Here is a 24993-nt window from a genome sequence, read left to right on the forward strand (position 1 = left end):
TTAGGTCTTATCTGTACCATTCACAAGTCTGCGTACAATTCTGGCTGCTATAGGGTGCCTTGAAAGTATAGCATCTGAATATCCTTGCATTTATAGCACCTACACTTTGGGATGACTGACCACTTTACTTAACAAATGCTGAGATAACTTTAAGAAGCTGCTACAAACTCATCTGGACTGCACCGTAAACATTTTGGTTTGCTATAGTGATTATGTGATGTTCTGTTGATTTCTATGTACTGTTGTATCTATTTCTATTTTTTGTTGCTCTGTTTCTTATTTTATTGCTGGTTTATTTCTGACTGTGATGTTCTTGTTTTATTCTATTGTTTTATTGTACAGCACCTTGTAACAATTGTTTTGAAAGGCGCTTTATAAATAAAATTACCTTTTGCTATGCTAGTAGAACCTTACCTTCTACTAGCATATAGCAATACATCCCCCCACAAAATGAATAACATCTGGTTGCAGGAAACCGCTAATAAGGAGTGCAAGATCAAAATGCTGTATGTCACCCGTATTCTTGTCCATGGATGATTTTCAAAGCCACTTTAATTCAAATGAGCATAGAATGCTGGAAGTGGACAGTTTTTCATTATTCATATCCCTTCATTATTATTATTATTTACAATGAACTGATGTAACCATTTGCAAGCTGTACATATCTAACTCAAAACACAGTATACAGTAAGAGAAATTTGTGATTTTGTTTGTTTTACTTTTCCTTCACTCCGATGGATGGATCCTAGAATGTGTTAGAATGTTACTTTTAAATTATGCATAATGCTGAGATTCATGTCTAAATGCACACAAACATAATGGGAGTCATTACTGTGCATGGCCTCAAACTCTTAATTATGGTTATATAATGTTACATAATAACCATTTTAGTCACTGACAAAGGCAGATGTGAACTAGAAAAAGTGCCCTTCCGGGCACAGGTCTCCACCAGGTTATCCACAGATCCGTGCAGTTAGAGGTAAAAACACTTTTCGGCCAGTTATAGCGCCACCTTGAGGCTGAGTTGAAATTGTTCATGTGGCATTTCGTCCTCGGCCTAGTGGGAATGTGGGTGCACAATTTCACGGAAATCACGCGATGTGTTCATGATTTGCAGCATTTTGTGTGAAACTGAGCACTCCTGTGAACTTTGGAAGCCAATCTTAACCAATCAGGATGGAGTCTGATAAATCTGAAAGACCCGTTTCGTTGAATGGCTCTAGAGAGACTGTGTACCAATTTGCGTGATGTTTGGACAAAATCTGTAGGTGTACTGTGCAAAAACTTGTTTTGCACAAAGCGGCCTCCTGGTGGCGCTATAACAGGCCGTTCTGGAAAGTTTGGGGCAGAGGTTCATGGTTGGCATCCAGGGAGTGTGTGTGCAAAATATGGCATCGAAAAACTTGTTTTGCACAAAGCGGCCTCCTGGTGGCGCTATAACAGGCCGTTCTGGAAAGTTTGGGGCAGAGGTTCATGGTTGGCATCCAGGGAGTGTGTGTGCAAAATATGGCATCGACCGGGTTAACGGTGGCCGAGATTAGCTGTTCACGGACACACGGACACACACACACGCGGACGGACGGAGTGCAAAACATACTCTCCCCACATGCCTTCGGCCTGGTGGAGACAACAATGCAGGGCAAAGGGTTATTTGCCTTAAGTCTTATGCAAATCGGCCTGTTATAACCAGGGGGGCAGTCAGACAGATATTTTGTGAAGCCACGAAGGAAATCGGGATTTCCTGAAAGTTCATATAATGGCCTGTTGTGGCGCTGTCATTGGGCCCAAAAAACCCATAGCCCCGTAGAAGTCCATGTATTTGGGCCCAACTTCACCTAGACTGTATTACCTTAATAAACATGGTCATGAATACTTTCTGCTTCCAGTCACTAGTTTAAAGTCTCATTTCTAACGTCATAATATTTTTTTTTGAAAATTATGGTCCCATTTATTAAAAAAATGGGAATGTTCTGAGGGGCGTTGCTACCGTTGCAGTCTATGATCGGGATTCCCCAATCCCCACAGTCAAAATAAAAACCAACTAAGAAGAAGTGGGAAAGTCCCGCCTCGTTGTCTGGGCCAGCCAATGGGCCAGCTGGGCCCAAACGGATCTAGAAAGATTTACAATTCAAGGACTGACAGGCTTCATTTTACGTTCATGTTAGACCCGGGGAACGCTTTGTCCATATTTTTTACAGTCTATGGTTATAACACCACCATGAGGCTGATTTGAAAACCGACATGCCGCCCTCTGTCCGAAACGGTGGAGAAAAGTTACCGTGTGGGGGTCCCCGGGGAGTCCCTCTACTGACTGTGTGGGGGTCCCCGGGGGGTCCCTCTACTGACTGTGTGGGGGTCCCCGGGGGGTCCCTCGACTGACTGTGTGGGGGTCCCCGGGGGGTCCCTCTACTGACTGTGTGGGGGTCCCCGGGGGGTCCCTCTACTGACTGTGTGGGGGTCCCCGGGGGGTCCCTCTACTGACTGTGCTGTGACAGCTGAACTCACGTAATGGCTGCTTAAAACTCAACAGCGCCACTTTGTCACCTGTCAAAAAGACAGAGAGACATAGGGAAAGACAGACAGACACACGTTGCTGTTCCTTGGAGTGGCTGCACCACTCAAAAATGTGTTTTGAAAAAATCTGCCTCCTGGTGGCCTATAACAGGCCCATGTGAAAATGTTGGAGCTGCTCTGGCATCAGAGTAGCTGACGGACAGAGTGCAAATTCAAAACATATAGTCTCGGCCAATGCAGAGATAATGCATACTGATAATAGTGCCAGTAGGCTGCTACAGTAAATCCTTTCAGGATGTTGCTGCTTTAATGACAGTAAGAAATAATATAATATAAAATTGCATTATTGCAATTGCATTGCATTAAACCTGCAAAGTAGGCCTAATGAGATTAAGCCCTGTTGCCTCATCAACCCACACAAATATAGATGCATTCAAATAAAGTGAGAACAGAGTTGAAGATGTCTCTTCTCTGTTTCCTTCTGAACTCTTACTATTGTAGATGGTTTAGTTTATCATAATCCCGAGTCTCTCAGTAAAGAAAAGAAAAGAAAAAGTATATTAAAACTTTCACATCCCATTTACGAGCTCTTAAGGGGCCAGGTAATGGAGCAGCTTTACAACAGTGGCCCTCTGGTAAATAGGGAAGTCTCTGCATTGCATGGGGCCGTCTTTTATGGAAACCCTATAATTCATTGACCAGGGTCTCTGATGGTCCCTTCCCATTTTCCCTCTACACCAAATCATGTCAAAAACAGCTCATCTAAACTCACAGCGTGTCACTTTGTGAGAAATTCCGAGCCTGTAGATCTGTAATGTTCACGCGAATGTTTGCCTACAATATTATCACATGCCCAGAATGGGGACGGTCCATGTGGTTAATTAGACCCGAAGTCATTAAAAGTGTCATGGAGTTTGTAGCCTATTATTACCTTATCACCCTATTAAAGAGATAGCCATGTTCTCTGGTAATTGAGTCGGTTCCCCACGACACGCAGGGAAAACCGTTCTGGTGCCCTCGAGTATTTCCACAACAACAGGTTTTCTGGCATTTTCTCACAGAGTTTTGACTGACCTCCTCCTCCGCCTCTCCCTCGATCCGTCTCTGCTCATCCCCTGTTTGTTCTCTGGTCTGATTTTCCCTCCCTGCAGAGGCATAAATCAAAATGGGTATAGATCAAAGAGGGGAAATGCTGGGGACATGTATAATTAAAGATGTTTATTCTTGATACTGCTTCCCCCCCTGTTAATGAACGGTTGATTTGCTTCTCATAAAGATGTCTCATGCACGCATGGCAGGAAATTGAGCTTCCAAAATAAATTAATGGGATGCTTTGATTGGGTTCGACGATATTAAGTCCTACTTATTATCACGAGTGCAACTGTTTATAATGCCAACACAAAATGCCCAAACTGCTGTCAGGGCAGCTGCTAAAAGATTTAAACCTCATTAAAATTAAACTATATATCTCTGCGGTGTGAATTGATAATTTAATCCAAAGTACTCATTTGCCAACACTGGTGTGATTTAAAAACTAAAATAATTACCAAACAACATAGGTTTCATGCTTATTTTAATGTACAGGTAGCTGCCACAACTTTGTCTGTGCTTGCTTGCTTACCCAAACCCCTTATAGCCAAAATGCCTTTGTTTCTGTGACTGCTGCTGCATTAAAAATAAGCTTGAGATTTTGCCTCATGAATGTGCATGTCCCCCTTCATGTATGTTTGAAACCTACTGCACGCCATCATTTAAGTTGTGTGAGTTGAATGGGCCTTTGGTCTTTGGTCTACTTAATTCATTGTCCATTCATTGTTTAGAGCTTCCTATGAGGGAATATGAGGTTTTTCCAACACAATAATGCATTATAACAGCACAAGATGTTTTAGGTTTTCACAAGATCGCTGCACTCATTCAACCTCTAGCCGCTCTACACATTTCACATGAACTCTAACCCTACCCCTAACCCCTTTTCAATCCTTCAAAGGGCTTTGTCTTTTGTTCTTCTTGTTACAGTAACTTACAGAACAATGTTGAATGTTAACTTCATTTTGGCTTTGCAACAATAGCCTTTTGTCTTCTCTTTCATCAATACTGGGCTAGAAGAGAGGCCAGTATATTTCTAAACGTTTAGAACAGTAAACTCTATATAAAATAGAATAGGCTCCTTTGGCAGTTTCTTGTCTGTCAGCACTGTAAAGCTCTTGGAGCTGTTTTTGGTGAGACACTAAACCCTGACCCCTTACGGCGATGTTTGGAATTCCAATTCCAGTAAGTTATGGGAGGTCTATGAGGTGCCTTTTCATAGCCTGCACTCACTGCCCAGTTCATTTCATCAAATTTTATTGACGTGGAAAATGTCACCCCTGACTCATATGATAATTGGCTTAAAGAAATGCTAAAGGTGACAAGAACTTCAAGGAGTAATGAAAGCAGGGAGAAGTGCTAGGGGCTGATGTGGAGTCTGAAAAGGTTAAAGTGGGGAGTGAGTTTGCAGTTCTGACTGCAAGAGGTAGTTTATTCCGTAGCTCAGGAGACAGGAGGGAGAAGAGTAGTACGTGTGGAGCATTGGCCACTGTGTTTTAGGGAAGAGTCCTGTGTTAGTTGATCTAAGTGAGCGGGGAGGCCTGTGGGATTTGATCATGTCCTGAAGATAAGGGGAGTACTATACCATGATTCCCTTGCCATCACCAATGCTTTGTTCTGTATGGGCAGCAAATGGAAGCCAGGGAAGGAAACACAATTTATCCTTTTTCTTTCTCCTACACTTACTTTTTGTTTCCGTTTTCTTGTTCCTTCACACTTGATCAGAGCTTACAGAATTGCACTATTGTCTCTGGTGGCCTGTATTTGAAAACAAATAAAAGGAAATCTTCAACCCGACCAAGCAGAAAAACATGACAAGTAGGGTATCGTGATCAGAATACAGGTCCTTTAAACTGAAGTTCCTTAATCCTTACTTACACAATCTGGAGGACAAGATCAACGTGAAAAAAATAAACAGTAATAATAATAATAATATTAATAGGCATGTCTATTTGCTCAATTATACTAAACATCTTTCTTGATCTGAGCCAGTGAGCCTGACTGTACACTCGATAAGAAGACTCCTGTGCGAGTCTGACTGGCAGCCACTGGTCCCTTTTGTTCTGTCCTTTTACTTGTCTGTAAAATACTCCATAAATGCACTTAAGGTGTGAGCATGTGGGGGCACTAACTTATTGCATACCCACGTCTGCTATAAGTCCCCAGCGTATTATTAGCGGTTTCCCTGCTTGATGCTGAGAGATGTGTAACATCGCATCAGTGCTCCCATGAATCCTGCTGGATGTCATCCAGCAGTGAAACCGATCCACTGCTAGGCTCTGTCTTTGCAAACTTTAATTGCAATTACACCACAGAAGAAACAATCAATACAGTCCCCGACAAGCCCCACCCCACCCCCCTGTTCTCCATCTCTTTTCACTCCCTCTGACTGCTATGCTCGTTCCCAATATCATTGTCTCTTAAAGGGCCACTTCACCCCTTTTGCAACCAGATCTTATTTTAATGATGTTTGGGAGACAAGAAACAGTTTCCTGGCGTTTTTATGTGGGTATTATGTGTTTTTTGATATTTTAGTGTGAAAGTGTCCATGGACTCCATGATGTCATAGACACTGCATGGGCTCACTTACTTCCTGGACTACATAGAGTAATAAAAGGATAGAGACTGAAGCGGTAACGGTATTCATTTCCGTGGAAGTTGCTCAGTGGCGTTTTGAAGCACCCGGAATAACCCTCTACTTACGCATTTGCCAACCAATTTTTGGTTGGCAAATGCGGAAGTGCAACCAAGCGCTCAATGTTAAAGACCAGCTGCACAGGGTTTCCTCGTCATGAATCCACGGGTTCGCCTGTAGTTCAAGCTCCAACCACTAGGGCCAAGTGCTTTAATGCTGGAGAGCCTCACTGGGGGCTTGGTAGTCTCAGTAAGACAGCCCTCCCCCTATCCACAAGGAGGAGCAGTGCACCAAAGCATTATGGGAATTGTAGTCCAGGAAGGAAGTGAGCCCAGTGTCCATGTATGACATCATGGACACTGGACAAACAGATCAACAAAAAGATCTGGTTGCAAAAGGGGTGAAAGTGGCCCTTTAAGCTATAGGTTCAAACCTGATGTGTACTTCGTCGGTTCTACAAGCTCACTAACGCATCAGTGATGCAACATGCTCGAGCCTGTATAATGTAGGCATATCTGCTATTTTCGCCGTGTGACACTGGCGTACAACATTAGGAGTGAATTTGGCATTATTCTTTTCCCCTCTCTCTCCCCCACCCGATCCTCATTTATCTTTATCTAGCCCATTTTGGGCGGGAAAAGCTTTTGGTGTTTTAAGCATTATGTTATAATTTAGCTATTGAAAAATAGCAGATCTACAAGCACTTGATGAACTTGTACTGTAGGTCTGCTATTTTAGATTTTTTTTGAAAATGTGCCTCAAATCTTTCAGATGGGGTTCGGCGGCATATTACATATAATTGTTGGGGTCCTTGACATGAAATATTGAGAACCACTGATATAGAAACATGAGGTTTTTCAGAAATAAATAAATTTTAAAAATATTTTTTTCAGGTCTAAATGGGCTAGCATGCAAGTGCCACAACAGGCAGCGGGCGATAATAATATGGGATGTGGAGAAGAGCGGGAGAGTGGGAGGAGTGGGTTGGCGAACGCAGCCAGCACGGAAAGAGTAAACCAACGTGCCTCGATCATACCAGAGACGGATGTTCTGCCGTGCAGGCCCAGGAGGCTCTGATTGATCCCTCCCGGTGTGCCGTTCATCCATCACTGTCTCGCGGAGCGGCCTTACTGCTGTGCTGCCTATACTGCCCTGTACTGCATCCCCCCCACACACCCTGAGGTCTCAGCTGTGGTGGGTGAGAGGCAGGGCGTGACATCATGGCCCCCGTGGCCCTCAGATGCAGCAGTGATAGTCAGAGGCCACTGGAGTGGAACTGCATGCAGGAGCTTCTCTGTGCTGCCTGCACTGTCTCTCACCCCTCCTGACAGATAGGAGAGGCTCGAGAGATGATTAAGGATGTTATATCTCTTCACTTGTGTCACACACGCACGCACGCACGCACGCACGCACGCACGCACACATGCACGCACGCACATGTCAGCATGGTTGACCGGAGGAGGAGGAGGCAGACTCTATTATGAGGACCGTTCAGAATGCCTTCCAACAATCCGCACTCAACGCACTGTGCAAAACATTCATTCATGGAAGGATTCCTGGTTAAAAGAATACAAATAGCACAAATACAATAAATAATAAATAATAATTAACCCCATATGATTTACCCTGGAATAGAAAGAAAAACATAAATATGATTAAGATGAACCGCGAGGCAGTCAGTGTAGTTCTTTCTTCTAAAGGATGTGCTGCACATTTCAATATACCGGTCGTCTGCTGTGCTGTCATCCTAATTATTCCCTGAGGAGAAGGGAGAGAAATAACTGCATGTCAATTAGCACAATTTAAGTGAAGAAGGGGCTAACGCTAACTATAGAATAACGTTGAATGATGGGAGATCATTAACAAGAATACACACACACACACACACACACACACACACACACACACAATCTACACGCTTACAACGCATCACAGTTGCTATGTGTTATGAATTTATGAGCTTGTACTGTACATCGGCTATTGTGGGGGTGAAGAGATTTGGTGTGAAGGGATAAAGGGAGGGGCCAATACAAACCTGTGCAGGGTCCCCGGTCAACAAGGAATACAGGGTTTAAATGGTTAAACAAACCTTTTTATTTATTTATTTTATATTTTTGCCTTTATTTTCTGTCAATCGTACCAAGTGATCTTACCACTGACAGTCTGGTGCACAGATTGATAGAAGTTTTTTTTTTTTTTAAGATTTTTTTTCTGCCTTTATTGATAGTATCAAGTGAAGATGGACAGCAAAGAGGGAGAGAGAAGAGGAGAGACATGCAGCAAAGGTCGTCATGAACGGGACTCGAACACGCGACGCACTGTCAGGGCAACGCTATAGTCTCACATATCTTGACAACTACTCCACAATCTCCGAATGCTAGTATATAGAGTCTGGAACTACACCTCCTGAATGCTATATAGAGTCTGGAACTACACCTCCTGAATGCTATAGAGTCTGGAACTACACCTCCTGAATGCTATATATAGTCTGGAACTACACCTCCTGAATGCTATATATAGTCTGGAACTACACCTCCTGAATGCTATAGAGTCTGGAACTACACCTCCTAAATGCTATATATAGTCTGGAACTACACCTCCTGAATGCTATATATAGTCTGGAACTACACCTCCTGAATGCTATATAGAGTCTGGAACTACACCTCCTGAATGCTATATAGAGTCTGGTACACCTCCCGAATGCTACTGTATATATAGTCTGGAACTACACCTCCCGAAATCCGAGTAAGGAAGCTGCCATTTCTGTTCACGAAAATATGTTTTAAAATATCTTTAGAGCTTATTTTTGTCTCCACCAGGCCGAAGGCATGGGGGGAGAGTATGTTTTGCACTCCGTGCCGTCCGTGTGTGTGTGTGTGTGTCCGTCCGTCCGTGTGTCCGTGAGCAGCTAATCTCGGCCACCGTTAACCCGGTCGATGCCAAATTTTGCACACAAACTCCCTGGATGCCAACGATGAACCTCTGCCCCAAAATTTCCAGAACGGCCTGTTATAGCGCCACCAGGAGGCCGCTTTGTGCAAAACAAGTTTTTGCACAGTACACCTACAGATTTTGTCCAAACATCGCGCAAATTGGTACACACTCTCTCTAGAGCCATTCAACGAAACGTGTCTTTCAGATTTCTCAGACTCCATCCTGATTGGTTAACATTGGCTTCCAAAGTTCACAGGAGTGCTCAGTTTCAAACAAAATGCTGCAAATCATGAACACATTGCGTGATTTCCGTGAAATTGTGCACGCACATTCCCACTAGGCCGAGGAAGAAATGCCACATGAACAATTTCAACTCAGCCTCAAGGTGGCGCTATAACTGGCCGAAAAGTGTTTTTACCTCTAATTTACTTTTGTTGCCCTTTTATCCAACCACCAGATGAAGGCAAGCTGCAATGTCCTACATTCCTATCCTGGTGGAGACCTGTGCCCAGAAGGGCACTTTTTCTAGTTTTATTTGCTTTTCTGCTAAGCAACAAGCTATATAGGCTTAGATGATTTCTATTTATATTAGGATAAATTTGCGCGACTGTAAAGACTCTAAAGATGGAAGTGGGGAGGCCTCCATATATCCCAGGCAAGTGGGTTTATGTCAAGTGAATAATCAGCTTCATGCCGATGATCAATGCACGTTTTCAGATCAGCTGACCTAACCCATGATAAAAAATGGATGGGGACATGCAGAGTTCACACATTTGGGGCACATTTTAACTAGAAAAAGTGCTCCTCGGAGCACAGGTCTCTGCCAGGTCAGGTAGGTTATTGTGGGCCAGCAATGTTCGGAATTCGCCAATCAGGATGGAATATTTTGTGCGTGCAAAACTTCGGCCTCCCGGTGGCAGCCTATGTGAAATAATTGGGGCAGACAAAGGTTCTGCTCTGACATCAAGCAAACCGTGCCGGAAATGTACATGCACAGACAGAACTAGAACTGCACTCTGTCGAGTGCATACTTGCTTGTTGCACACTAGTAGGCCATAAATGGCCAACTAGTGCGCAAGCAGAGCGCGCAAGTCCTTTCGACCGCTGTAAACTGTCAAATCTCAGTATCTCTGTGAAGGATACTGTCCCGCCATTTGATGTTTATGCAAGAAAACAGCAAATCTGTGCCTGGTTTGCTGGGACCAAATGACCACAAATGACCATATTTCTTACGTCATCATTAAGAGCTAGTCATACATATACACACCACATACTCTGGTCCCAGCAGATCAGGCACAATTTGCTATTTTATTTTTACTGATTATGTATATAGTATACGTATGACTAGCTCTAAATGATGACGTAAGAAATATATATAGTATATATAGTATATAGGCATATACTATATACGTATACATATATACTCTATACTCTATACTGTATAAAGTGTGTAGTTGTAAGTTGATTAGCGGTATACTGTGGTTACTTTGCGCCAAAAACCGTGACAGCTGTTCTGCCATTTGATGTTTATGCAAGAAAACAGCAAATCTGTGCCTGGTTTGCTGGGACCAAATGACCACAAATGACCATATTTCTTACGTCATCATTAAGAGCTAGTCATACACATACACACCACGTACTCTGGTCCCAGCAGATCAGGCACAATTAGCTATTTTATTTTTTACTGATTATGTATATAGTATACGTATGACTAGCTCTAAATGATGACGTAAGATATATGGTCATTTGTGGTCATTTGGTCCCAGCAAAACAGGCACAGATTTGATGTTTTTCTGCAAAAACATCGAATGGCGGAACAGCTGTCACGACGGAGGAGACCGGGCGAAAACATTACTTGCGTGCTCTGCTTGCGCAAGTAATGACACACGGACACACATACGGACGGACGGACAGGGTGCACTGCAAAACATAGTCTCGCCGTGCCTATCGGCCTGGCTGAGACAAACGACAACATTTGTTCATATGTGTCATGTATGATTATTGAAGTATGGGAAATATAACCTTAAACTCATTTGAGTTCATTTGACTCACTCACTCAGATATGATTGCTTTGTAAAATCAGAATGAAAATATTGTTTTGAGCCAATTTTGAGTTCCCATTCCTTGGAATAGCAGTGGCGTCTGTGTGTGCGCTCTGGATTCCCCAAAAGATATGTACTTTCAGAGAAAATAAATACTAAAATTACTTGAAAAATATCACGTGAACCTTTGCGCCGGTTTAATCAAACATCTTTATTTCTCATGCTCATTTTCTTGGGACGCCGTCCGAGTGTGTCCCCTAAGAACGAAAGAATGTGCCGGTTTCCTCTCTCAACCTCAACCCCGGTCTCCCCCGATACAAACAGTCGTCTTATTTAAATGAAAGCCCACAAAAGAAGGCTGGACACATGAAAAATATACAGACATGTTATTCTTCGCATTGAAAAATTCACACACTATCACTGAATGTTTGGAAAGAGAGGTGAGGAGAGAGAGAGAGAGGGGTGGAGAGGGGTGAGGTGGGGAGTTGGGAGCAGACTTTCTCGTATTGATTCAGTGGGCGCTACGCCACGCAATTAGTCCAAAGTAGGCCTATGAAGAGAGAGAGAGAGAGACGGTGAGGGAGTGAGAGAGTGGGTGTGGGAGGAGAGAGTGAGATAACCAAAAAATAAATTTGGAGCACTTCCCAAAATACACAAACTTTCCCGATGTGCACATTTCTTCGGTATGCTGTAATCTCATATGGCTGATGGCCTTTTCTGAGCCTCTCCGTGAGACTTCTCTCTCTCGCTGAGCTTTCAGTGCTCCCAGTCTCCTGTACCAGGCTGCTCCTTCCTTCACGCTATGGCCTCCTTGCCTCAGACCCTCGTAGCCCCCTGCCTCCACGAATTTCCCCCCCCAAAATAAACCCAGTGTCCACACATGGCAGCCATTAGGCAACTCTCTTAAAGTGCAACATTATACCACCAATTGCAGCCTTGCATGACATTTTGCCATTACGCCACGTGGGTGTGCGCCACACAGGGCTCAAAACAGCACTTCTGTCTTGCCATTTTCAGTCAGCCAACATGGCCTTGTTTTCAATGTTTTCAACATGGTCCGCATTCTGTCATCGTTCCCTACTCATAATATTTTGCCGCTTGGCAAATGGCAATGGTCAGGATGACGATCTTGCAAGCTTTGCTGACACAATTAATGTCTCTAGTCTAGACTCTAGACATCATAGACTATATATTGTATAAGCACTATAAGGGATAGATGGAAGCTCACATCCACTGATGCGCTCGGCTGCGTATTTCACGGCTCCTTCAGTAAATAAAAATAAACTGTAAACCAACACATAGAAATTGTAACCACTTGAACCCTGGTGGTCATATCCTACTTAAAGTGGGATATGTTTGTGGTCTTATCTTCTAGGCTACTTGGTTTATCCCTTCACTGATACCCTGGCTTAGAGGACTTTCCTGTATCAATAAAGGTAAATGATGACCTCTTTAAAATGTTCTTGGAAATACTTTGCTTTGATTTGTAAGGCATTGGCTGGGCTGTGTACTGCCTGGCTACTGGTTCACGAATCATAAAAAGCAACAGCTGTGAACATATACAGATATTGACAATACTTTTCTAGGTTACACTCAGAATTGACTTTGAACCATAGTGGGAGTTACTAAATTGTAATTCTTATTATTGTTATTCTATATTGCTTGTTATTCTAGACAATTTCTATAATGAACTAAATGTATTAGTTCTGTTCAAAATCAATGTTGAATTCGCTCAAAATTGCTTCAGTGACAGTGACACTTTCATCCATTCAAATGTAATTGGCAGTTAATTTTCAATTATCTCGTCACTGAAAACTGTTTGCTTTCATGTCACATTATAAAATGTCATGTCTATTTTGTTAAATCCACATCTCATTCATACAGTGGTACAATACAATTTACATTTGCCTCTTTGTTGCAGCGTGTAACCATACATTAGAGACTGCACATATGTGAATATTTGATGTGTTAGTGAAAATAATCATTAGGATTAATTCCTCAAGGTTAATTTTCTTTTTTTGCTCCCCCCCCCCCCAGCCTCTTTTCTCCCCAATTTTGTCATTATGCCAATTGATTCCTTTCCTCCCCATGCACACACATTAGTGTTGTCACTACTGTTGTATCCTACTGACTCACCTGCCAGTGAGGAGCCCCCACCGGGCAGTGTTGTTTTCGTTGACTAAAACCAAGACGAAAAATGTTCGTTGACCACCTTTTGATGAAAACGAAATGGAAACTAAATGAAAACTGAGCTATGATGACTAAAACTAAGACTATATATATATAATATACTGACAATTTCGTCAACAAATAAAAACTAGTATAAGTCATTTCACATTTGGTTGCATGCTGAAAATAGCAGATCTACAAGCTCACAACGTGTCGCACTGCAAAGCATTGTGGGCTTGTAGATTGGCTATTTTCGGCAAGTGGAAAAAAAACTGTCATTACAACGGCATCAAGACATTTTGTTCGACTAAATCAACTGTAGATTTAGTCGACTAAAATCTTATGTTATTTAGTCGACTAAAACTAGTCTAACACTAAAACATGCATGTGACTAAAATGTGACTAAAACTAAATGTATTCAAAAGACTATGACTAAAACTAAAATAAAGAAGTGCTGCCAAAAACAACACTGCTGACAGGTGCATGATGCTGCTCCAGCCTGTAGGGCTACAGTAGTAGTAGTACATGCAGAGACAAATATCACTCTATACTGCCTGGCCTCCCTTGAACACAGGCCAATTCAGTATTTTAGCTGTGACGTGAGCCTCCAGAGATACTTCCGGGTCCTACTTCTGTGTCGCTTTTGTGTCCCCATAGAGTTAAACTGTGACGCTCCGTCGGACTAAATCTGAAATGAAAACAACCACGAAAGTCTAATTTTACCGCTTTCCTCGCAACAACAAAGCTGCTGCTCTCCCAAATCTGGCTGTGACAGCTAGGCCGTCTGCCCCACACGGAATACTATCGCCATTTTATTTATTTAAAGACCTTTTAAGTGTCGTACAAAGCCAACTCGAGTCGTGACAAATCATGACAATAAACACAATATTTTGGACCAAACAAATAATTACAAGTGTTGTAACCTGCCGTTTTCTTCTTCTTTCTAATTATTTGTTCGGCCCGAAAAATTGTGTTTGTTATTTGTTAAATAAATACTTTTTGAAATGTCAATGAGGAAAATGAACGGGGAATAATTTCCTGGACCCTGGTAGGGGGCGGGACTGCAACGCTCTATTGCGTTCGTTCGTATAGACACCCAACAACGTTGGATGCACCACAGTGGATTCGAACCCATAACCTGTGTCCACAGGACAGACACTTCATCACTGCACCACCCGAGCGCCCTACGTTGCTAAATTTTAATGTGCAAAATGTGCATTTTCTACTCCTCCTAGACATTGAGGTATATGTTGTTCAAATACTACATGCATGTCTTTAAAATGTCTCCAATAATTGAATACGCAGGACCACAATGGAAATAAGCCCTCCGGGCTTTTTGTGTATAATTGTACCACTGTACTATTTATTGCAAACTGTTAAAGTATTAAATCAATCAAACCAACATTGCATGGAGTTACAATATATCTGTGTAGCAAGCAATATTCAAAAGCATGTCTTTGCAGTTTGTGGGTCCGCTCTAAATCTAGGGATTTTTTAAATAAACAATTCTAAGCATTATGTCTTCTCAATCTTAGTTAGTCAATTAAATAGGCACAGCAAATCAGTGTTGATACCCCTAGATGGCTTGAAATAGCAATAAAAGGAAATTATCACCGGAAATTTGTATTTAGCCTTCATCCGATTCCGAGCTGGTCCAGTGGTGCACTGGTGGCTCTTAAGTAGTCTGAAAGGTTAGAAGAGTTAGACTCTCAGCAGGGCAGACAGCTCTTAATCCATGAGTTAACAGACAGCAGGGCTTGCTGTGCTCACAGCAAAGTGCAATCTTGACTTCAGGTTCATGTGGCCAAATTACCAATGCCTGCCCACAAAATAAATAATCATAGACTATGTGGACAAAAGTCTGAAACGGACAGAAAAACAGCAATGTTCTCTGTCAATAATGGGGTTGTATTGCACATAGCCCATGCCCATGGTTGTTTATATAGACTGATTACTATCATTAAAGTATGTGAAATAAAGGTCCAGGCACGACCCTGCCTCTAGGGCCTATTCCTGGCAATTATGTGCATGAAAAATCGAAATGAGCTGTAAGCTTGAAGCTAGCCTCGATACCGCAGGCTTTCATTTTCGTCGGGGCAAAAAATTGCTTGCTGCTGACCATTACACAGGTGTGTTAAATGTGATACAATGAAGTTACATTTTCCATATAAAATACTTGCACAAGTGTCATCACATGAGTGAGATGACACGATAAGCTTTAATCTGTCATGTCTTGATGTGTTCAGTGAACAGTTTCCCCTGCCTTTGATTAAGGTGTCCTTGAATACTAATGATCACACAGCTGCCAGCCTACCATGTATTCATCCTGGGTAGAACCCGCAGTTACCCATTATTAGAACTAATAGCCATCTGTCTGCGCAAGACCTTGTGTGTCCCTTGGCATCATCCCTCTGGTGTGGCGCCAAGACAACAGTTGCTCAGAAGAAGCACGATGGGATTGGTTGGTGGTTTTGTTCTGTGATTATTCCTGGGGAGGTAATAGGTGGATAGGGTCTTGAGTTCTGTGGGTCAAGAGCCTCTTGCTCCCTCGATGCACTGCTGGCAGTGCAATAGCGAAGCAGATTTGTCAGTGTGAGTGCAGATTGCACAGTGCACATATTCATCTTCCCTTCCAGTTTGTGGGCTGGCACACCGCATGGCTCTGGCCAACGGAAAGGCCAGTAGTATATGCATGCATGCCCTGGCAGCGACCTGAGAGGGGCTCCCATGCAGTAATAATGTCAATCCCCATAGAATATTAATATATTTGTACAATTGATACATGTCAAGGTACAGTATCAAGACTGAAACATTATACTTTGACATGTGCACATATGCCAACATAAAAGCAATGTGTGCTACTGTAACTGAAAAAAGAAAACAGCACTTATTTTCCACAAAATAAATCAATTAACCTATTTAGTGCTGCCGTAACATTTGAGAGATTGAAACGTAATGTTCCGAAATACTGGATAATTGTGTGCTTACTTGGAACAGAAGCATTCCTTGCAGCCGTTCCTGGATAATCTTGTATAGGCACAATAATAATACAATCATTCCTTGTCATCAGATGGTCTCTGGAGTCTCCGAGTCTGGACCTACTGTTTGATTCCGACTTTTCTGCTAACCTCAGTGCTTTGGGAAAGAGGCTCATATTCATGGGTTGACATAAACACCAGTGGGAAGAGCTATACATTCCGATTCACAGGGAGATTTGAGCAAGCTGGCTTAACTAGACTGCACATAACAATGCCTTTGTCAAGAGATCCATCCAGATACCATGGAAGGAGAATCATTCCCAGCCTCCAGGGAAGTCTGAGCAGGTTGGATGAATGATAGGGTAAAGGCAGGTACCGTGAAGGCTACGCCACAATAGGCCAGTCAATCTAAGCTAAAAAGGGCTGTGACCCAAAATAAATTGCAATAATCTTTCAAGGTTCTTTATGATCCTTAGGGAGGCATGTTCACATTTTCATTATGCCTTAAGTAGCATGTGACGTGTCAAACTAGGGGGTTTTCATGATTCTGAATGGATTGCAAGCATTAGTTTTGCAAGAAAAACACTCCTTGGGCTAAAAACGCCTATACCTATTGGGCACATTTGGGCAAGTGGCTATATGGCCTAATTTAGCCCAAGGAGTGTTTTCCGTGCAAAATGTATGCTTGGAATGGATTCAGAATCATGAAAAAAACCCTAGTTTCACACTTCACATGCTACTTATAGCATAATGAAAATGTTAAAATGTAGCATTATATAGGTTGTTAATGGTACCCCAACTTTCAACCCCTGAATTTACCATGATCCACTAATTATTTAATTGACAATTTTGTATGTTATACAGTATGGATGATGACCCTAAGCATTATAAAAAACCTTGAATGATTACTACTGCAAATGCAATTTATTTTGGTTCAAACTAGAGATGTCCCGATACTGTACCGGGAAAAGTATCGGGTCGGCCCTTATTTGTCATATCGGTTCATATCGGTATCGGTGAATATGCCAGTCTAACCACCGATCCGACACAGGGGTAAGGGGTTGACACTATGGCAGGTAAATACAATGTTGAGGCATGTGTAGTTTGCTTTGGAGTTGCCCAAACTGCAAGTGCACATTTGAGTGAGGAGTCTGCTATAAACACAACACGAGATATATAGCTAGATAGCTATAAACACAACATGATATCGCGACACTGGTATCGGTATCGGCTAGCACAGAAATTGAGATATCGGGATCGGATCGAAAGCCCTAGTTCAAACCTTAGATTATAACCTTAGAACCTATAGGCTACAACAGAAGAATGGCTTTGTCATACCAATGAAAGACCATTATAGTAGTATCGGGTTATTCAGAATAACGTAAAAGGATATGACTAGCCTCCTTGTATGACTCTTGTCATACACTACCAGGTAGCAATGACAAAAAGAGATCTGGATGCACTTCCCAGCACAGAGTAATTTCATATCTTACATCTCGCTCTGCGTTGGGCTGTGTCACTGGCTGCCTAGAATTCACTATTCACATCACCCCAGTGGAGAACATGAGACATGTCTCACAGGCAGCTTCCCAATATGCTGCTGATCAATAAAGACATTCCCTTTATAGATGACTGCCACATTGTTGCAGTCAATACTGTGGCAAATGGCGATTATGGACGCATTATGAGCAATTTCACGGGTGAGCTGCTCTCGCTGTGTGGAGATAGGGTTTCTATGACACGTTTGGCATTAACAGTCTCCTACAGCACATCTTGGCTGCCTATCTCCGCTCGGATCCCTTATTCTCCCTGACATATTTTTCCATTCCAGTCAACACCAAACAACTGAGGATTGGTCTGGGAGGAAATAGATTTTCTCCTGTGTGTGTGTGTGTGTGTGTGTACCTGCCTGCCTCTCTGGAGTCTGTGCACAAGGTGATGATCTGTGTGTGTGTGTGTGTGAGAGAGAGAGAGAGAGAGAGAGAGAGAGAGAGAGAGAGAGTCACTGTGAGTGTGTCTGTGTCGTTATTTATATGGGCATATTAGTGGTGGTCTGCCCCTTGGATGTGTGTGTGTGTGTGTGTGTGTGTGTGTGTGTGAGAGAGAGAGAGAGAGAGAGAGAGAGAGAGAGAGAGATATGCAGGCGCCTAACCTATGCATACCTTACAGCTCACGTCAGCAGTTCTACCTCTGCTCTGAAGTCTGACCTCTCTCTCTCTCTCTCTCTCTCTCAAACCCTCATATTTCTCCATGCCCTGTTTGTGCTCCTATAATAACCCACACATGTGTTCTACACGAGAATGCTGAACCATGTGTTCATCATCATAACTGAGTATGAGTTACATGATCAGAATCAGACAAGAAGTGACGAAGTGACTGCGATTTGCAGGCAGGCGTCTGCAACAACAGCAGCCCCCTCGTCACCCCCCATTGTAAAACACGTGCCGTCCATCCAATCCTTGCTCTCTCCTGATAGGGGCGAATTTAATTGATCCGGGTAAGCCACACGGCTGTGTCTCGGAGGGTTTCCCGAGAATTCCCCGAGAGAGAGAGAGAGAAGCTTCTGCTGCTCATTTGGGGATTATGTTTTTTTTCCTTTTCTTCTGCTCTGGTCTCGCATCGCTTCATTCGGGAGACGTTCTTTTAAAAGGATAAGGCCCCGCAGGAGGAAAAAAAGAACGGAGTTAATATTATGACTGCATTGTTGTGGTGGTGGCGTCCGCTCGACAGGGATACAAGCATGCAGTCGCCGCGCACCGCCGGGATCTGACAGAAACCTTCCCTGAGTCCCTCCCTGCCCATGATGCGGCTGTTTGTTTGGTTATAACCAACTGGCTTAAATCGCAATTGTTTAACAACGGCCATATGAAAACAAGTGTTTTTGTTACACAGCGGCCTGGGGGACGATACAGAGAAAGGCGTACAGCTCTAGCTGTCTACGACGTTTTGCTGCTGTGATTCTTTTTGTTTTCAGGATTATTTTTTTTAAATTGTTGCTCCCATTGAATTCTTTCTGTTCCATCGATTATGATACATATCAAGTTTGAAGACGGAATATCAACTTGAGCTTCAGTTCATACTATATCGTTCCAGCAGTGCGTAAGGAGTGGACCAATATACAGGGTTGGATACTTGGATTCTATCCGTGCGCGCTAGTGGAGGATATGTCGTTATTAGCTTGATCCGTTTTAATATGCAGGTATTGGTAACGAAACAACAAATAGGTTGAAATAATCTCTCTTCGTGTGAAATGCTCTGGCTTGTTTGATGGATCTTTGCTTACATTTCGCCGGTGCTGCTGATCGCATGGTGGTGAGTGAGTGAGTGACGCAACATCTCATCTCACTGACTGAATGAAAAACATTACAAACACATGCGTATCTACAGAGGGGCGTGAACTCGCAGCACTACAGTCACCTCCTTCCAGCTGAGAGCGTGTGTGTGTGTGTGTGTGTGTGTGTGTGTGTGTGTGTGTGGAGCCAAACCTTGTGTGTGGAGGAAAAAGTCTTGAGATTATTCTCCCCCTCATCGTCCTCCTCTCAACTCCACCACCAACCAACCATGGACACCAAAGCCGCGGAGTCTGGAGAAGACATGGACACCATGGATAATACGTACAAGCGGCCGGCGCCCATCGAGGTGTTCGCCAGCCGCTCCACGCTCCACGGCATCTCGCACATGTTCACCTACGAGCGCATGTGCATCAAGCGCACGCTGTGGATCCTGTTCTTCCTGGGCTCCCTGGGCGTGCTGGTGCTGGTGTGCGTGGACCGCGTGCAGCTCTACTTCCAGTACCCGCACGTCACCAAGCTGGACGAGGTGGCGGCCAACCTCATGGTGTTCCCGGCCGTCACCTTCTGCAACCTCAACTCGTTCCGCTTCAGCCGCGTGACGCGCAACGACCTGTACCACGCCGGCGAGCTCCTCGCGTTGCTAAACGGCAGGTGCGTGTACTCTGTGTGTGTGTGTGTGTGTGTGTGTGTGTGTGTGTGTGTGTATGAGAGAAAGAGCATCTCTGTGGTCTGTCTCATCTGTACTTTTTGCTGCTGTTACCACATGTCACTTAAATGTGTGTGTGCGTCTCTGTTGTCTGTGTCTCATCTGTACTTTTTGCTGCTGTTACCAGTTACCACATGTCCTTTTAAGTGTGTGTGTGTGTGTGTGTGTGTGTGTGTGTGTGTGTGTGTGTGTGTGTGTGTGTGTGTGTGTGTGTGTGTGTGTGTGTGTGAGAGAGAGCATCTCTGTTGTCTCTGTGTCATCTTTACTTGTTGCTGCTGTTACCACAGGCTGTCACTTAAAAGTTTGCAATGAATTCTTCAATGTGTTGCCTCACCTGAATCCATCATTGTTGTTGTTCTCATGATGATAACGAGAAGAGGTACGTCTCAATATTAAAGCATCACCCTATAGACTCTTAAACAACAGTTGACTATGGGCTTACATTGTTAGGCAATAGAGTATGCTACAGGTTGCGTGAACTGTGAATGCTGCTGCACACTTACGCCTATGAAATAATCCGATACAATTGACACTGACAGGGTCATCGTATGGCTGGTTTGATATTATGTCGACTGATGCTGGGCTTAAGGCGATCATGTATCATGCTATCATATATGTGGTGTTTTAACACCCATCTCTGGCTGGCTTTCGCTGTTCAACTTGGCAGCGGTACAAATTCCATGCTGCTATTACATGCAAAACCTCTTTAGGCACTCTATGAATTTATGAACCTGCACTGACTTCGACCAGAGATAATTGAGGGTCAAAGAGAGGTTCTCTGTGGTTGAAAGTAACTATAGGCACATTTACTCAAGTACTGTACTGTTAAGTAGGCTTAAAGTTTTGACGTACTTTTACTTTACTTGAACATTAGAAAAATGCAATACTTTATACTACTACTCCACTACATCTCAGAGGCAAATATTGTACATTTTACTCCACTGCAAATGATTTGACAGTTTTAGTTTCTTTGCAGGATCAACCACTAAGGGTGTGGTCACACCGGACCTTTATTCTGCCTATGAGGGTGGATTCCTGCCAATGCTTTTCAATGTTTGTTCAATGAGTGTTGTTTTTGCGGAAATCCGCAAATGGCAACAAATCGCTCCATTAATATTGAAATGCATGGACAGAATCCGCCCTCAGTCATAGGCAGAATCAAAGTTAGATGTGACGCCTGATGTTATACTTTGTCTATATAAAATTGAGATGTCGAAGTGTCCTTGGGCAAGACACTGAACCCCCAATTGCTCCCGATGTGCTGGTTGGTACCTTGCATGGCTTCCGCCGCAATCGGTGTATGAATGGGTGAATGTAATGCACAATCTATGTAAAGCGCCTTGGATAAAGGCGCTATATAAATGCACCATTTACCATTTTACTGTAAGTATTTTGATGGCAACACACCTTTATACTTTTACTCAAGTAAAATGTTGAATGTATAGGCGATTTACTTTGTAACAAAGTATTTTTTTACTACTACTTTTAACTAAAGTAAAACATCTGAGTAGTTCTTCTACCCCTGGTCATCTGTGAAAGTAGCAAATAGAGAAAACGTTAAATGAAAATGTAAGGCATGAGAGAGTTTATTTTCTTGGGACAATGTCACCGTATCAATCATTTTCTACAGACTTATTTGTGCCTGACTCTCCAGGGTGAAACACAGGACATTATTAAACTGCAGGGCTGAACCTGGATTGATACAGTAGTATGTGTTGATGAAAAGAGAACTTGCTTGTCATTTTACACATCACATCACCAACACTCCTGTTGGGTAATTGAAGACGTACGACTAGTTTCTCAATCATTATTACAGGAAGCAGACCCTCCACCCCCCCCCCCCCCCCCCCACACACACACACACACACACACACACACACACACAGACATGCAATATGCCATCAAGGAGGAGATAAATGATGTGTAATTTAGAATGGGATTCGCAGCTATTGCACTTGCTAATTGTTCACCTTGCTATTATGACCATTGGACTGCTGGTTGCTATGACCACCCCACCTTTGACTTGTGTAGCTGTCGACTGCAGATTTATTCACCCTTCTCTGACATGCAAGAAGTCAATTGTATATTGTGGGGAGTTGTGTGGTTACTGTGGGGAGTTGTGTGGTTACTCGGTTCAAAGATGACACGCTAGACACGGCTTCAAAAGAACAGCCAGCTTTAATTGCAGGCAGAAGTGACCAGTAAGGAACTCGACATTCACAGCAAAACTAGTAGGCAAGTCATTCATTTCCACGGACACTAGTGTCGCGGTGTCAACTCAACTGACAAAATAGTAAACCTAAAATAGATTTTAAATATTAATATCCAATAAACTATAAATGCTACCAGGGCAACAGTACATGAACAAAAATAAGAAAAAGAACAGAAAAACATTAGAGTTAACAAACTCTCAAAGCTAATGCTATCGGAGGAGGAATTGCTTGCTTTATTTCTATTTAGATCTGTCCATGGTGCTGAAGTGTACATGTTGTATTTAACTCCTATAGCGCCATTGCCATGCCAACTCTGTAGGACTCTGCATGTGAGTCCTACAGTAGATTATTCTAACCACGTACTCTTATATGATTTCCTCCACTTATTATTCACAGCTATTCACAGACCCAAGACACACGAATGATCCACACACACACACGCACGCACGCACGCGCGATGTCCTTATGGCAAAAATAAAATCTGCATAATAAACACATCTAAATGCCATTTTGAATCACATTCTTTATTATTGATCCTCAGGTCTCTATTGCCTAAGGCACAGCCTTCTGTGGTGCACCGTGTACAGTACATAGGACTGGACTGTGTTGCAAATGCAGTCAGTTTCCATATTGGATGATATGGCCTCTGTGACCTCTTCATATATGCATTCAGATTGCTGGAGATGCATCTAACACTACAGCAGTGTTTTTGGCAGCAGGTTTTAGTTTTAGTCGTCTCTTGAATAGTTTTCATTTAGTTTTAGTCTCATTTTAGTCACCTGAAATGTTTTAGTGTTAGTCTAGTTTTAGTCGACTAAATGTCATACGATTTTAGTCGACTAAATCTAAAGTTGATTTAGTCGAACAAAATTTATTTTGGCGGGCCTTGATGCCCACATGCTGAAAATAGATCTGCTATTTTCAGCATGCAAGTGTGACATGACTTATACTGGATCTCTTAGTCTTAGTTTTAGTCATCATAGCTTAGCTTTCATGTAGTTTCCATAAAGATTTAGTGGAAAAAGGTCCATTTAGTGGAAAAAGGTAGTCGACGAAAATGTCTCGTCTTAGACGAAATCAACACTGTGCTGGAAGAGGGCGCATGTTCTGGAGCCTTCCATGGATTGGCATGTGCATCACACCAATAAGCCCTCACTCTGTCAAAGCTGGCAAAGGTCTTTCTGTGGACTTGTTTCCCATTTGCAGACCGCAGCCATGTTTCCATCTGAGTTTGGATCACTCGTTTTCAGTAAAGCAATGTCCTGCTGCCTCTTGCATTATGTGCTAATTCAAAACAGGTGGTACACAGGTCAGTTGAGTGATATCTAACGAGCACTTCCAAACTCCAGCACTTAGAAAAATAATCACCTGCAAGGACACAAAGTAACTCATAACATGTCTACAGTGGATTTTTATGAAACAAACAATTTGAGGATAGAAAGAGAATAATTCAAGCTTTCCGTACAGCTGCAATGTTGGTGACTTTGACGTTCAGACAATCAGATAGGACTTTTCTGTTTGGATAAATGGGCTGCCAATGGAAGTTGCACCTAGGTAGAACCTTGCCATTAACTTATATGGTAAGATGGCCGCAGTTTGCATATGGAGAATATGGTGGTGTTGGCTGTAATGCTGGCACACCATTAAAGTGCACAAAACCTGCCAGATCAGTATATACCTAATCTAACAAATTAGGTCACATTCACACCAGAGAGCTTTGCTGCAATTAAAACGAATCCTGCTGTGCATTTTCAGAAAGTGCACTTCGTTTGGCAGGTGTGAAGGCTCATTCGAATCCTAATGCGTATCAAAGAACCGCATTCTACTCAGAGAAAAAACGGGGGTTTCGCTTCCAATCGCACTTGATTACGATTCGGTGCAGGTGTGAATGCAATCCGCAGTAAATAAAGGAAATGTAAACAATGTGGCGGGTGAGGAGCTGAACACAGTTGGAGACGGAGAAGGCATATTTTACGCAGCGCAAAGATGTCCCGTTACCGTGGATAGACTTGGTCGAATGAGGAGACTGAAGCCCTGATCGAAATGAGGACGAGTACATTAATCAATTGCTTAAGGAAACGCATAAAAACACTGCAGTGTATTATAGCCTACAGAATATTCTTTCTGTCTGTCTGTCTGTCTGTCTGTCTGTCTGTCTGTGCGAGCCATAAACATGGAGTGCTGTCACTGTGTGGGGACTGGGGAGTAGGGACTTTCATCTCGATAAACTTGTAAACATTTTGTGCTGCTGTCTGTTCTCAATGCGCTCAGCCGAGAGAGAGAGAGGGGGGGGGTCCAGTCCCAGACGGCACGACACATGCACGTTATGAGTATAATTTTATCACCATAGATTTCACTGTGTAGGCTAGTTTATGAATGGAACACATTGATAAAGGTCCCCCTGCTGTGTTTCCAATTGCTGC

The 24993-nt window shown here is 43.0% G+C and overlaps 2 protein-coding genes across 2 annotated transcripts in view; one reads left to right on the top strand and one right to left on the bottom strand.

Moving 5' to 3' along the window:
* The window catches only part of LOC310862934 (elastase-1-like), a gene marked incomplete at both ends in the record, with an annotated part of 15550 nt that extends 8212 nt beyond the window's left edge, over nt 1-7338 (bottom strand). The window contains one exon of the mRNA XM_083771055.1: nt 7257-7338. Coding sequence (XP_083627181.1) covers nt 7257-7338 — 82 coding nt within the window. The remainder of the gene's footprint in view (nt 1-7256) is intronic.
* An 11557-nt stretch (nt 7339-18895) lies between these two features.
* Nucleotides 18896-24993, top strand: part of asic1b (acid-sensing (proton-gated) ion channel 1b) — a gene marked incomplete at its 5' end in the record, with an annotated part of 273931 nt that continues 267833 nt past the window's right edge. The window contains 2 exons of the mRNA XM_083771995.1: nt 18896-19807; nt 19838-20302. Coding sequence (XP_083628121.1) covers nt 19920-20302 — 383 coding nt within the window. The remainder of the gene's footprint in view (nt 19808-19837; nt 20303-24993) is intronic.

The sequence above is a fragment of the Protomyctophum parallelum genome, assembly GCF_964188405.1.
Source record: "Protomyctophum parallelum genome assembly, chromosome: 8".
Classification (NCBI taxonomy): domain Eukaryota; kingdom Metazoa; phylum Chordata; class Actinopteri; order Myctophiformes; family Myctophidae; genus Protomyctophum; species Protomyctophum parallelum.